The 16,542-nt window shown below is 35.5% G+C and overlaps 1 protein-coding gene across 3 annotated transcripts; it reads left to right on the forward strand.

Moving 5' to 3' along the window:
- LOC117335006 (leucine-rich repeat-containing protein 28-like) lies at window positions 1-10,279 on the forward strand. 3 transcript variants are annotated; one of them, XM_033894895.1, is made up of 9 exons: window positions 1-59; window positions 2,046-2,261; window positions 3,581-3,618; window positions 4,239-4,276; window positions 4,562-4,699; window positions 5,490-5,696; window positions 7,116-7,227; window positions 8,122-8,309; window positions 8,849-10,279. In XM_033894895.1, exons 2-9 carry the CDS (start codon window positions 2,085-2,087, stop codon window positions 9,100-9,102), a joined length of 1,152 nt encoding a protein of 383 aa, XP_033750786.1. In that variant the 5' UTR covers window positions 1-59; window positions 2,046-2,084; the 3' UTR covers window positions 9,103-10,279. The 3 variants fall into 3 exon arrangements, with proteins under 3 accessions (XP_033750786.1, XP_033750787.1, XP_033750785.1); XM_033894896.1 differs by having other exon boundaries at window positions 3-62; XM_033894894.1 differs by lacking the exon at window positions 1-59 and having other exon boundaries at window positions 622-2,261.
- Window positions 10,280-16,542: the final 6,263 nt, after the last annotated feature.

Here is a 16,542-nt window from a genome sequence, read left to right on the forward strand (position 1 = left end):
GACGTACTTCTCATTCACATGCAGAATGTTGCCAGATGAAAACATTGTGGAGAGTGTTGGTTGTAAATATTTACGTATATTGAACTAAATTCTAAGATTATTTTTAAAGATATGTGATATTTACTACTTCAGAATAAGTAAGCTGTGAGCGGGAATATACATAAAATTGTAATGTGCAGTGTAGAGTATTTTCTTTTGCAAAACAAGATATTTTAACACCATCTGTAATTTGACATATTTATATCCATATGAACAGGCTTCATATGGATATAAATAGATTATAGTATCACAGTATAGCCAGATTTATCGGTGCTGTCGTACCTGATTGATATATACCCCGTATGCTATACATTTATATGTTTATATTGATAAAATAGAATACGAGGTAGTTTTATTTTTGATCATTTTCTGTCCTTATTCAGAGGTTTATCTACTCCTATACCTATCACAGGTAGAAAGTCTACTTGTGGACATGATTATGATGATTTTAATTAAAATGTTACATTTTATTGTATTACAATCGCATGCTAAATTTGTAAAAAAATATATCGTACCTTGGCCTTATAATTAGTATTTATATAGACCAAGGTACAATATATTTTTTTACAAATTAAGCATGCAATTGTAATACAATAATTTACTCGTCTATAATGTTACATTTTAATTAAAAACATCATAATCATGTCCAAAAAGTACCTGTGTTCATGACAGCCTGTCAAAAGTTTCCTGTTGTGTTAACCTCTAATGTTATTGGAGTAATTGGTTAATCCAGATCTAGATCAATTTTTCTACCAACATTAGATATAGCGTTCCCCACTGATGGTGTTTTCTCCTTTGAATAAAAACAAATTCCCCATCAAGAAAATATCCCACAAAGTGTGGGAAAGTTCTTCAAAACAGAGGAAATCCACAAATTTTTATGAAATATAAAAGAAATATAGCAAAGAATAGATGTAAAATGTTAAAATTTAAAGAATAATTCAAGACACTACAGCCCTTCCTTCCCCTTAATTTCATAATGGGTAGTATTCCCCAAATCCTAGATTATCCCCTGTTATTGATAGACAGCTAAATAGCTATCAAAGTTTTGTAACATATTGAAAAGAGGACATTTGTTAACTGCTAAGTTGGCTATGAATATTGCCAAAAGAATGAAAAAGGGCAGCAAAATTTCCAAAAACAATTAAGAAATAAAAAAGGAAAGGAATTATGATGGGATTTTCATTTGTTCAGGATTCAATATCCTAGTAAAAGAATTATTTAGGTAACTGCATTCTTCCTTGTTTTTCTCTGGACTCTGGTTTCCTTCTAATATGAGACCCTTACATGTATTTATAGTAGTGTAACATGAGACGAAAATGTATGCAATGGCCATGAGATCAAGACTGACCTCTGAACTCTAGACAGATGCTCTAATCATAACTGTTTAACTTATATTAATTACCTGCCCACCAGTATTGCTTTGATCCAAATTGGCAAACAGGAGTCATTAATATAATTTGCCATGGTACTCAATGATATACCGGTACATGTATGTATACCTACGGAAAATGGTATAGGATCTTGGGTGTCTTACAGCATGAATTAAGACTTTTAAAGGAGGGAGGACTGCGTAGTGGATCTTGACTGGGCTGAAGAATTGCCATTCTGTATATACATGTCCACCTAGAGTTTGGAATTTCTAGGCTTGAGTTCAAGATATATTGCATTGAATTTACCATAATTTCTTAATCATTGCAAAGTAAAGAAATGAATTAAGTACATTTTTTCACAATCTAAATTGATTAAAACACCCCTGAGTAAGAGTCATTCAGTCCAATGGGAAGGCATATTTTTTCTTTGAGAATATATAGCTGCTTTAATTGCTTTCACTCAAACCAGGAACACCAGACTTTCTAATCTAATATGAACACTACTGCTGAGAAAGGTAGCAGTGATCAAGTAATTACAGCAATTCTAAAGCATGATGTTCAAAATTGCACTTTCATTATGGTACAAACTATTTGCACTTTCAGTAAAATAATGTTTAACTTTATAATTTACAGTTGCTCTTATCGTTTGGATTAAAAATGGATATTTAGAGAATGGAAGAGGAAGAATTTGCCAATGTTAAAGATGAACTAGAAAATGCCAAGAAGGGGGACACCATTCTTCACCTTAATTACAAAGGACTGAAAAATCTCCCCCCATGTCTGTTGTCGGATATCTGCTACAGGAATCTCAAAACAATATATGCGAAGAGGAACCTGCTGATACGTTTGGTATAACTATACAGTGTATTGTGATTTTGTGATCAGTTTTCATTCTTATATGTTCCCCCTCCCCTCCAACTAGAATTAACATTATCATTGTACATTTTGTTTAACCCTGTTCATTTATATTATTGTGATACAGATATATTATAAACATTGGTCTAAAAATAACTCTTTCACTTATTGTTTTTCTTTGCTCGAAATGATAACCATTGTTTCTCCGTTTTTAAAACCACAATAGCATTGTTCCATATTCTAGTTATTTCCCTTGAATTTACTATAAAATAAATTGTTTTATCTGGAAGAGAAAACTTAAGAAAAGCAATAGGCTTGATATACTTGTATTTCTGAGAGCTTTTGTTAATGTCATATCTTTATGTGGCTCCAGGAAAAGTATTATGCTGGACATATGAATTTTAATGATAAGTGGGTGGAATATTAAATGCTGCACTTGTAAAAGTGGAGAGTATGATGTCACCTTATTAGCACAGAATTTCCCATTAGCCTAGTGGTAGGATGCTGGCCTTGGAGATCAAAAGGTCACTATTTCGAAGCCTGGCACGGGCGGGGTGTTTTTCATTACTCCTTCCTATTACACACTGATCAATTTTCACTGACTTAGATGCCAGGGTTTAATTTCCTGATCATACAATTGTGAAAAACTATGGGCTCTCCAAAATCCTGTCTGGTTACATTGGTATTCCAACTAATACCTTTGAACTGCTTTAATCATGTTTCTTTAAAACAAAAACTATTTGTAATATAAATTAATGAAACTTGTTTCATGATTGTTGTAAATACATACAAGTTTTGAAATACCTTATTATGACAGTTTGATGACAATAATACAATGTGGTTTATTGACAAGAAATTACCTACCTTGATAGAACTATCTGGATGTGAAAGAAATACCTTTTTATGTATTCCATGGAGTTCCTTTTAAAATTGTTTACATTGGAAAAGAAATGAAGACTTTAGAAAACTTTTAAATCATATATATATACTTTATATGTCCTTTGAAAATTGTTTTCATGTACACATATACACTTTGCTTATAATTAAGCAGCGAAAACATTTCTTGGTGTCCATATTTGCTAAAACTATGGAAATTTTGCGACAAAAAATTACCAAAATTGCTTCCCTGTATTACATAGCAACAAACATTCCAGAAATATTTACTTTAAATGTACATGTATATGATTAAGCAGAAATGATATTATCATTTACAGTATAATGATGATTATGAAAAAAACAGCAGTCAAGTTTGTATCCAGTGAGTATGCTTAACAAAATATTGCTGACATTAATTTACAAATCTTTACTTTCAGCCAGAAAACTTGAATCAACTCTCAAGTTTAGTTGAGTTGTAAGTAGTATTTATATTTTGTCAATCTTTATAATACTTTAAGCAAATCAAGATCATTCCCCTTGTCTTCTGTAATTAGGGGCCATGATAGCTCAGTCAGTTAGAACGTCGGCCACGTAATCTCAGGTGAAGATCCGAGATGAGTGGTTCGATGCTCCCTACCCGTGTCGGTTTGTGTTTCTCGGGAAGCTAAGAAACGGGACCGGTCTGTGTTGTCATGGTTGTGTATTTCGGCAAGATACTTTACCCTTATTGCTCTGGATGACATGTGACAGGGCCTCCCATATGTTGTTCAGTGAGGTAGTCACCAACTACTACAAGGAGACCCCTGCATTAAAATGACACTTGCTGTTCACAGGACGATAAACCCAGGAAAAAAAACATCTTTTATTAACATCCTCTTTCAATTGGTGCTTTTGTGGGTTCTAATGAAATTATTATTGTTGTTTTTTAAGATATGTACCGTTAGTTAAAATAAAAGATGCATTCTGAAAATGACCAAGTATTTGCAGAGAATGTGATGACATTGTCTGAGTACTGATATAAGATGGAAGAATACGGTAACTGATAAACAAATTAGATCAATGACATGGAACTTAAAGATACTTTTTAATTTTTAGATATTTACCAAGTAACAATATCAAAGTCATCCCTGATGGTAAGTTTCAGAATTATTCCCAGACAAGATGCCTTAATTACCCCACCATTAAAGTGATACAATAAATTTTACTTTGGTGTGCCTACAAACTTGACAATGACTTCCAAATAGCTCAGATTTTCTTAAAAAAGATTCATTTAAGGCCTTAATTTTCCAAGCAACTGCTGAGTATCTCCAGTTGAATGTCACGATTGGAGAAATTAACATTGGAGATTTTATTCGCACACTATACTATGCTGTCAAAGAAAGGGGTCAAAGTTCATAAATCTTTGTATTTCATTACAGGAATATGTTGCCTGAAAAAACTTGAGTCCCTAAACCTTTGTGATAATGAGCTGACTCGGTTACCAGCTGACATTGGCCACCTGAGAAACCTGCAGAAGCTACAAGTGTCAGTAAATAAACTTTCAAGCCTTCCATTAAGTAAGTCTATTTAAAAAAAGAAAGTAAAAAAGTCATAAATCTAGGATTAATTATGCAGCTTTTATATTCTATGATGTTGTTTGCGGACACATCTTCTTGTCACTCTGGATCCTATTGGCCCTTCGTGATGTGTATGTCATCATTATTGTCTTTTACTCTTATTGCACTTCTTAGTTAACAAATATTCAGATAAAGAAAATCTCAGGTGTGATATGAAATAAATTAACCTGGCCCACTTTCCAAGGGTAAATTGTGTTCAAATCCTTATATGATCATGATGTCTTCTGAATGATTCTTAGGCCAGAAGAATATGGGAAGAAGGGCTGTCAAGTTTGTTCAGTGAATGACCTTGACTAAATATGAAGGTCACAGTGTAAATAAAATGTTACGAACAAGTTCTGATAAATAACAAGATGTCCAGGATAATGATATTTCACTTGAAGCATACTGGATTGAAGGGATACTAAGGTTCAGGTCCACATGATTGACTTTGATCAAACTTGAATTTCATGCATAAAACCTTCCCAAAATGTTGCTGTTCATAAACTGCAGAATAATTCTCTTAGATTAATATCCTATTTTCAAGTATTTTATGCTATCTATAATTACAAATACATGCAGGCCCATTAGGCCTCTTGTTATGTTCATAAAGTTATGAGAGTTGCTAACAGCCAGATCAGATTTTGACGACCTGCTTTTAATTGCAGTTTAACAGTAAATATCTCTGACTGTACTTGTGTGATTCATTGCGTAAATCACATGTACTTTATCGTGGTGTTTCTGTGAATAGGTATTGGAGATCTCTGTAACCTTAAGACATTGGAGCTGATGAGGAATGACTTGTCCATACTACCGGTCAGTTTATGTAGGTGTGAGAAGCTGGTTACACTTAACTTGGATTACAACAGGCTGACAGGACTTCCTCGTCAATTCTGGCGATTGACCAACTTGTCGGAGATCTCCGTCTGTGGAAACAACCTGATAAATTTACCACAAAGTAATGTTCAGAGTCTTGATTCAAATGTAGAAATAATTTACCTGGTAAAGGAACTTCAATCACTGATAGGTATTAGGGTGTTGAGGGAGCTTATGATCAGTGGGTACAAGATGACAGAAGTTGGATTTATTGATTATGTATGACAAGGTGTTAGGCCAAAATATCTGTTTCCTGTTGAGATTTTTCTGTCTAACTTTCAGTTCTTTTAGCAGATTTTAACAGCGCTTTTAGCCATAATCACCCTCCTATATAACCCTTATAAAATATGATGTATTAAAAAAAAACCTTACCTACCCTGTGTTTTCAAACATTTAACAGGAAGCACATATATAATTTCTTTGGCCTCAGGCGACCATTTATATTTTCCTTTGAGCTATTCCATTTCCTACATAGGATCCATGCTCGCCAACTTTCCAATATACTTGGAGGGCCTCACTCTGATTTAAGCATTAACTCTATCGTTACGGCTGTTTTTTTTTGTTTTTTTTTGTAATTTTAAAAATGTAACTTCCTGGTAGTCCAGCAGAAAGGGTTGACTAAGTAAGCTAGTTGGAATCTATTAGTTTTTTATGAGGACTATTCTCTTCTGATGCTTCTAATTTCCTCAAAGAATTTCAAGAAGTTGTCCAGCATGCATGAGCAGCACTATCCAGGCCAATAAGAATGACTAGCTTATTAGTCCCTACCGGTGAAACTGGGAGGGGAACTATAGGTTTCTTCTCAGTCTGTCTTTTACATATGTTTGTAACGCCGAAGTTTGTCAGTGCTCTAGCAGCTTCATTTCTTCAGGGATTTTGATCAAACTTCACACAATTACAAAGGACCATAATATCTCAGTCAAGTTTGAGTTTCAGGGCTTTTGGTGAAGGTCAAGGTCAATGTAACTATTTTTGACAAGGCCGGTAGGGGACATACATTGCTTTAGCAGTACCCAGTATACTAGTGTCATAATAGATTGATAAAAGATATATGTTACAGATTCTAAAACATAAATTTGAACTTTTACTGTCGGAATGACATTTTAGAAAGAGTTATATTATTTATAATGTATAGTGCTGGATCAGCTTCTAACCTCCTCTTCAAGTCCAGTAGTAGGTTACTGTAAACGTTGAAATATACGTGAGGGGGAAATTTACGCTTATCGCCCTGACTCATTTTGTTCACGAAAATTCCCCCCACGTATTATTTTGATATCAGTTTGCGTAATCTTGAACTACAAGTGAAAGTGGCTCGATCGTGAAAATTACCCCCACACGTATAGTTTACATATTGAAATTGCGAAATTAACTCCCCGCAAAAATAATCACGTTTACAGTATAACAGGACCGTAAAACTGTATTTTGCTCTCTGTGGCTATATAGTGTAATGTAGGTATTCATATTGCCATGCTTTATAAAACTCACTTGGCTTTTGTTACAGCCTTTGCCAGTAAAGGAGTCAGTAAATTGAGATGCCTCTTGGTGGACAAGAACCCAGCACTCCACATTCTTCCTCTGTCGCTGATACACATAGATACTGGGAATTTTCAAAGGTATGTTAGGATTTATTGAATGTGGAGATATCATTAAAATAAGGTGTAGCATTAGGTATTGCCTGACCTCTGACCTTCAAGCTTCAAACACATGAAATTGGCTGACCTCTGACCTTCAAGCTTCAAGACACATGAATAACTACTTATGGAGTACTAAGTTTATGTATCAATCCATTTGTTAACTGTATATTAATCACTTTTGTTGGCCTGGGCAGAAGTTTGTGAGGTGGTCTTACTGTGGAAACCAGAGTACACAGAGAAAACCCACTTGGTAGGGCAGATGACCCCATGCCTTTTCACATCCAATCAGGGAATCAAACCTGGTTGCCAAGGTGAAAGGCAAGTGTGTCACCACTGTGCCATCCAACCACAGTAGGCATTCTGTTTATAATTATTTTAGGTAGAAACTAGCTTTGCAAAAACATGTACCTGTACAGATCTACCTAATCTGAATGATTCTGACTATCTATTCATTTTGATATTCTATTTTGATATCTGCTACCTCTGTAACAGTATATTAAAGTGGATAGATAGTAAGAATCGTTTAGACTAACGAATACCATATGCATTCTTATACCATACTACTAAATTAGGATATGACATGTTGACCTTGACCTTTGCAAGTAAAGTTCCATTGATATCTGGTAGATTTTTTTGTCAGAACTCCACCGTAAGTGTGACCCCCATGTTGTAGAATGTATACAAAATGACTATGGCTGTAGTTATAGTTACAAATGGTTGTGAATGAGCTATTTGTAACAGTCCTTTATACATTTCACAGGTTACATACATCTATGTGAATAAATTAATTGTTGCTGTGAGTTGAAACTGTCTCTAAGTAATAGTTCCTCACATTATTAATTGCTGTAAATGAGTTGTCGTTTCTATCTTCAGTTGTCGAAGGAGTGACCCACTTGGAGTGTTGCCAGGTGTGGTAGAGCTTGTGGTGCCTTATAAGGAGATATTGGTTCCCATAGTGATGCCTCCAGAAATCAGGAACATCACTGCCCCTTGGGATAGTGTACCATCCTTACAGGAATTGGGTCTTAGAGCAACTGGTGTATTGAGATCAAGGTTTTCAGGTAAGGTTGTCTCATTTATTACAGTGGAAGGTTACGCGACACATTTTCTCAGGTAAGACATCACAAATCACATTTGTCTTAGGTATGACATCATTGTATCACATATCACAGGTAAGAGGTTATGTGGATTATATTTCTCAGGTACATGTAATATGTTGTTGGTTCATATTTCTGAGGTAATGTTGAGAGATCACGGGGTAGGTTAAGAGGTATTTGCTCATGTGCATTTCTCAGGTAAGAGTTTTTGAGGTCAAATTCCTCGGCTATGATGTTACATTTCACAGGTAAAAGGTCATTTGACAGGTAAATCTTAATGAGTTATTTGCTTGCATGAAGAGGTTAATTCACTTTCACTTAAAAAGCAGAAAAAATATTTTCATTTTGAAAACTGCCTAATAATGAAAAAGTCATTTATGTATCTTTCACTGGCTATTCTCTGCATTATTTTTGAAAAAACTTGAACAAAATTCTATTCTAATAGTGAATATGGTTAGTTGATAATACTAAGTATTTAGACATCTAATTAATATTTGTTTCAGATCTTAAAGACTTTCGTGCCTTGCTGGATTCCCTGCCGTGTACCCTGAAATCCTTGTTATTAGATCCAACAGCTTTTTGTCAGTCATGCCACCAGGAGGTGTATGTAACAGCCCTACCGATAGTGGTATTGGATCAACCCGTTTTCTATCTAGGATTTTGCTGTTCCATCAAGTGTGCCGTCCAGATTAGTTTAATGTATTCTACCAACTTTGGGATGGACATAGCGTACCCTTTATGCATGCCCGTCATTTAGTCTCATTAAAATGGGTAAATAAATAGAAGATATGACTACTTTGGCTTGTGTAGGACAAGCAATGATCAATCACACTTTGAAGCTATTGGTGCGTTACGATGATATTCCTGGCGACTAGATTTGACATAGGCTTATGTGGCAGGTGTTGTTGAGGATGTTTTTCCTTTAAACTGCTATTTCATGAGTTAAGCTAGTTTAAAGAAAGTAAGGTTGGACAAAGACTTCATATTTGAGTACGTTTCATCAATCTTTAGTTAGAATTATTAGTGTTTTCACTCTTCAATATTATTTTTTGAGTGTTTTACTTGAAAATTGTGTCTATTCCAGGTTCCACAATCATGAATTAACCCAAGTTTGAATGTTGAAAAAATTGTCAGTGTTACAAACACTTGTATTTATGAAATATGTGATATTTCCAAGAATTTATATTCCAGTTTTGACAGTGAATATCTCTTTTACTGATATTTGGAATATGATAATGATATAAAATATAAACAGTTGTCTGCTCTTTTTATTGTGTAGGTGCAATGTATACATGTATATGTATAGATATGACTTTATTTATTCATGATCTGTTTATGTGATATATAATTTTGTGTTTGTACATGGTACAGTGCTTTGATGTTTCTTATTTGATTTCTTTTTATATTGCCTAAATGCTTTAACTGTGTTAATATTTGTAATTCTGTAAAATGAAGTGTTTTGCTGCAGAGTATTCATAGGGTATTATTTTTATAAATCATACCCAAGCTTGATATTGAGAAGACATTAATAAAAACAATAGTGATTAATTTCTTTTGTCAGTGCCATGTGTAAGTACTTAATTTGTTAAAACTTTTAATTGATGTTATGCATAAGCAATATCATGAATACTAAATACATTGCAAAAGAAGTCTGGGTGTAATAGTCTTATAATGTGTTGAGCTGGTGAGGTACTATTACATGAAAAAAGTCCTAAAATTGAAATGTCATGTGATTGTGTACATTTTTAATTGAAATAGAATGTCCATCCTTCAGTGTTATTCTCCAATGGTACATTTTGGTGTGAACAGACCAGCTCAAACATTTGATATGATTGTAGCGGGACTGGACTGGGTCGATCACCGGTGACCGGGTAGCTCAATTGGTAGAGCATCCGGCTAGTGTTCTGAGGTCCCGGGTTCGAACCCCGGTCTGGCCGCTACATTTTCTCCTCTCCTGTTACAAAATTGGCGCCCAACTAAAATACCCACGGTGGTGGTATAAGGGTCTCGTGTGTCTTCGAGGGCGAAGACTTGGAAAAAAGGAGGGAGGTGTGTAGCGGGACTGGACTGGGTCGATCACCGGTGACCAGGTAGCTCAATTGGTAGAGCATCCGGCTAGTGTTCGGAGGTCCCGGGTTCGAACCCCGGTCTGGCCGCTACATTTTCTCCTCTCCTGTTACATGATCAATGCCTTCTTCTAAAGAACCATAATGCATAGAGTGTGATGTTTTTTCACTAGATTATTTGCAGTGATGCCTTAAGTGTTTTCGAATCTGTTATATGAATCTCTTTCTTGGAAACAGTGTTTGATAGAACATTACTTATTATTTCACATCTACAAGATACTGTCTCTCACTTTACTGACAGCTTGTTTGTCCAAGAATGACTGACTGATTGACTGAATGACTGCCTGACTGAATGAATGAATGTATAATAGAATAAATGAATCAATGTTGATTAATTAACTTATTATTAAATTGATTATTCTTTGTAAAACAGAAGGAAAGCATCGACTCATCAATTCCCTTGGTCGGTTTGTCAATGTAGACGTTGACTTACCATTGTAACATATTTTGAGTTTGACGTGTTTAGAAATGCCCAAAGTAAACATAATGAACTTCAATCTTTTTGGAAAATATGCTTCCTGGTAGCAATTGATTTTTAGTGACAGAGTAGAAGGCTTGTTTTTATTTTATTGTCATAAATGAAATGCCTCAACAAAACGTCCCTGTCCATTTGAGATGAACTCCATTAAAGTAGGATAGAATAAGGATTGTATGTATGGAATTTGTAGTTCCTTAAGTATCGTTAGTTTTCTAGTTATACTCCCACCAGAGTTAGAAAATTTTGTTTTGTTTTTTTTCTTGTTGAGAAAATCCAATCATTATGCTAATATGTATGTATAGTCAGTTTGAAGACGAAATAATGGAACTAGGCGTAATCCTGTTAATCATGTTATCTATTTTGTCCCGTCCTCAATACTCCAGGTGCTAAGGTCACATTTGCTCTCTCGTGACCACTGGACTACAAGGACAGTTTGGCCAAAGTGTATCTCTAGTCAATTGCAAATTTTGTAGAAAAGTTATGATTCTTGAATATGATTGAATATGTAATGTTATATTTTCGAAACAATGAATAATAAACTAGCTTTACATTTGTAATGTTACTTGTATTAGAAAATTCTCTGGTGCCATCAAAAGTGTATATTACTGTATACATATGCATTTATAAAAAAAATGGTAAATAAACATAGAATTATGAACAAAACTTTATATTTTCTATTTTTAAGTCATTTAAGCCTAAGGATCTGTTCCTATACTATAGGGGACTATAGGTGTGTTCTCTCTCTGTTCCTATACTATAGGGGACTATATGTTTGTTCTCTCTCTGTTCCAATACTATAGGGGACTATAGGTTTGTTCTCTATCTGTTTCAATACTATAGGTATGTTCTCTATCTGTTCCTATACTATAGGTTTGTTCTCTCTGTTCCTATATTATAGGGGACTATAGGTTTGTTCTCTCTCTGTTCCTATATTATAGGGGACTATAGGTATGTTCTCTATCTGTTCCAATACTATAGGGGACTATATGTTTGTTCTCCATCTGTTCCTATATTATAGGGGACTATAGGTTTGTTCTCTATCTGTTTCAATACTATAGGGGACTATAGGTTTGTTCTCTATCTGTTCCTATACTATAGGGGACTATAGGTTTGTTCTCTATCTGTTCCTATACTATAGGAGACTATAGGTTTATTCTCTATCTGTTCCTATACTATAGGGGACTATAGGTTTGTTCTCTCTCTGTTCCTATACTATAGAGGACTATAGGTTTGTTTTCTATCTGTTCCAATACTATAGGGGACTATAGGTTTGTTCTCTCTCTGTTCCTATACTATAGGGGACTATAGGTTTGTTCTCTCTCTGTTCCTATACTATAGGGGACTATAGGTTTGTTCTCTCTCTGTTCCTATACTATAGGGGACTATGGGTTTGTTCTCTATCTGTTCCTATACTATAGGGGACTATAGGTTTGTTCTCTCTCTGTTCCTATATTATAGGGGACTATAGGTTTGTTCTCTATCTGTTCCTATACTATAGGGGACTATAGGTTTGTTCTCTATCTGTTCCTATACTATAGGGGACTATGGGTTTGTTCTCTATCTGTTCCTATACTATAGGGGACTATGGGTTTGTTCTCTATCTGTTCCTATACTATAGGGGACTATAGGTTTGTTCTCTATCTGTTCCTATACTATAGGGGACTATAGGTTTGTTCTCTATCTGTTCCTATACTATAGGGGAATACAGGTATGTTCTCTATCTGTTCCTATACTATAGGGGACTATATGTTTGTTCTCTATCTGTTCCAATACTATAGGGGACTATAGGTTTGTTCTCTATCTGTTCCTATACTATAGGGGACTATAGGTTTGTTCTCTATCTGTTCCTATACTATAGGGGACTATAGGTTTGTTCTCTCTGTTCCTATACTATAGGGGACTATAGGTTTGTTCTCTATCTGTTCCTATATTATAGGGGACTATGGGTTTGTTCTCTATCTGTTCCTATACTATAGGGGACTATGGGTTTGTTCTCTATCTGTTCCTATACTATAGGGGACTATAGGTTTGTTCTCTATCTGTTCCTATACTATAGGGGACTATAGGTTTGTTCTCTCTGTACCTATACTATAGGGGACTATAGGTTTGTTCTCTATATGTTCCTATACTATAGGGGACTATAGGTTTGTTCTCTATCTGTTCCTATACTATAGGAGGCTATAGGTTTGTTCTCTATATGTTCCTATACAATAGGGGACTATGGGTTTGTTCTCTATATGTTCCTATACTATAGGGGACTATAGGTTTGTTCTCTATCTGTTCCTATACTATAGGGGACTATAGGTTTGTTCTCTATCTGTTCCTATACTATAAGGGACTACAGGTTTGTTCTCTATCTGTTCCTATACTATAGGGGACTATAGGTTTGTTCTCTATCTGTTCCTATACTATAGGGGACTATAGGTTTGTTCTCTATCTGTTCCAATACTATAGGGGACTATGGGTTTGTTCTCTATCTGTTCCTATACTATAGGGGACTATAGGTTTGTTCTCTATCTTTTCCTATACTATAGGGGACTATAGGTTTGTTCTCTCTGTTCCTATACTATAGGGGACTATGGGTTTGTTTTCTATCTGTTCCTATACTATAGGAGACTATAGGTTTGTTCTCTATCTGTTCCTATACTATAGGGGACTATAGGTTTGTTCTCTATATGTTCCTATACTATAGGGGACTGTAGGTTTGTTCTCTATCTGTTCCTATACTATAGGGGACTATAGGTCTGTTCTCTATCTGTTCCAATACTATAGGGGACTATGGGTTTGTTCTCTCTCTGTTCCAATACTATAGGGGACTATAGGTTTGTTCTCTCTCTGTTCCTATACTATAGGGGACTATAGGTTTGTTCTCTCTCTGTTCCTATACTATAGGGGACTATAGGTTTGTTCTCTCTGTTCCTATACTATAGGGGACTATAGGTTTGTTCTCTCTCTGTTCCTATACTATAGGGGACTATGGGTTTGTTGTCTCTCTGTTCCTATACTATAGGGGACTATAGGTTTGTTCTCTCTCTGTTCCTATACTAAAGGGGACTATGGGTTTGTTCTCTATCTGTTCCTATACTATAGGGGACTATAGGTTTGTTCTCTCTCTGTTCCTATACTATAGGGGACTATGGGTTTGTTCTCTATCTGTTCCTATACTATAGGGGACTATAGGTTTGTTCTCTATGTGTTCCTATACTATAGGGGACTATGGGTTTGTTCTCTATCTGTTCCTATACTATAGGGGACTATAGGTTTGTTCTCTATCTTTTCCTATACTATAGGGGACTATATGTTTGTTCTCTATCTGTTCCTATACTATAGGGGACTATAGGTTTGTTCTCTATCTGTTCCTATACTATAGGGGACTATAGGTTTGTTCTCTATCTGTTCCGATACTATAGGGGACTATGGGTTTGTTGTCTATCTGTTCCTATACTATAGGGGACTATAGGTTTGTTTTCTATCTGTTCCAATACTATAGGGGACTATAGGTTTGTTCTCTATCTGTTCCTATACTATAGGGGACTATGGGTTTGTTCTCTATCTGTTCCTATACTATAGGGGACTATAGGTTTGTTCTCTCTCTGTTCCTATACTATAGGGGACTATGGGTTTGTTGTCTCTCTGTTCCTATACTATATGGGACTATAGGTTTGTTCTCTCTCTGTTCCTATACTATAGGGGACTATAGGTTTGTTCTCTGTCTGTTCCTATACTATAGTGGACTATAGGTTTGTTCTCTATCTGTTCCAATACTATAGGGGACTATAGGTTTGTTCTCTATCTGTTCCTATACTATAGGGGACTATAGGTTTGTTCTCTATCTGTTCCTATACTATAGGGGACTATAGGTTTGTTCTCTCTCTGTTCCTATACTATAGGGGACTATGGGTTTGTTGTCTCTCTGTTCCTATACTATAGGGGACTATAGGTTTGTTCTCTATCTGTTCCTATACTATAGGGGACTATAGGTTTGTTCTCTATCTGTTCCTATACTATAGGGGACTATAGGTTTGTTCTCTATCTGTTCCAATACTATAGGGGACTATAGGTTGGTTCTCTATCTGTTCTAATACTATAGGGGACTATAGGTTTGTTCTCTATCTGTTCCTATACTATAGGGGACTATAGGTTTGTTCTCTATCTGTTCCTATACTATAGGGGAATACAGGTATGTTCTCTATCTGTTCCTATACTATAGGGGACTATATGTTTGTTCTCTATCTGTTCCAATACTATAGGGGACTATAGGTTTGTTCTCTATCTGTTCCTATACTATAGGGGACTATAGGTTTGTTCTCTATCTGTTCCTATACTATAGGGGACTATAGGTTTGTTCTCTCTGTTCCTATACTATAGGGGACTATAGGTTTGTTCTCTATCTGTTCCTATATTATAGGGGACTATGGGTTTGTTCTCTATCTGTTCCTATACTATAGGGGACTATAGGTTTGTTCTCTATATGTTCCTATACAATAGGGGACTATGGGTTTGTTCTCTATATGTTCCTATACTATAGGGGACTATAGGTTTGTTCTCTATCTGTTCCTATACTATAGGGGACTATAGGTTTGTTCTCTATCTGTTCCTATACTATAAGGGACTACAGGTTTGTTCTCTATCTGTTCCTATACTATAGGGGACTATAGGTTTGTTCTCTATCTGTTCCTATACTATAGGGGACTATAGGTTTGTTCTCTATCTGTTCCAATACTATAGGGGACTATGGGTTTGTTCTCTATCTGTTCCTATACTATAGGGGACTATAGGTTTGTTCTCTATCTTTTCCTATACTATAGGGGACTATAGGTTTGTTCTCTCTGTTCCTATACTATAGGGGACTATGGGTTTGTTCTCTATCTGTTCCTATACTATAGGAGACTATAGGTTTGTTCTCTATCTGTTCCTATACTATAGGGGACTATAGGTTTGTTCTCTATATGTTCCTATACTGTAGGGGACTGTAGGTTTGTTCTCTATCTGTTCCTATACTATAGGGGACTATAGGTCTGTTCTCTATCTGTTCCAATACTATAGGGGAATATGGGTTTGTTCTCTCTCTGTTCCTATACTATAGGGGACTATAGGTTTGTTCTCTCTCTGTTCCTATACTATAGGGGACTATAGGTTTGTTCTCTCTCTGTTCCTATACTATAGGGGACTATAGGTTTGTTCTCTCTGTTCCTATACTATAGGGGACTATAGGTTTGTTCTCTCTCTGTTCCTATACTATAGGGGACTATGGGTTTGTTGTCTCCCTGTTCCTATACTATAGGGGACTATAGGTTTGTTCTCTCTCTGTTCCTATACTATAGGGGACTATGGGTTTGTTCTCTATCTGTTCCTATACTATAGGGGACTATAGGTTTGTTCTCTATGTGTTCCTATACTATAGGGGACTATGGGTTTGTTCTCTATCTGTTCCTATACTATAGGGGACTATAGGTTTGTTCTCTATCTTTTCCTATACTATAGGGGACTATATGTTTGTTCTCTATCTGTTCCTATACTATAGGGGACTATAGGTTTGTTCTCTATCTGTTCCTATACTATAGGGGACTATAGGTTTGTTCTCTATCTGTTC

The sequence above is a fragment of the Pecten maximus genome, chromosome 9, assembly GCF_902652985.1.
Source record: "Pecten maximus chromosome 9, xPecMax1.1, whole genome shotgun sequence".
In the NCBI taxonomy this organism is placed as follows: Eukaryota; Metazoa; Mollusca; class Bivalvia; order Pectinida; family Pectinidae; genus Pecten; species Pecten maximus.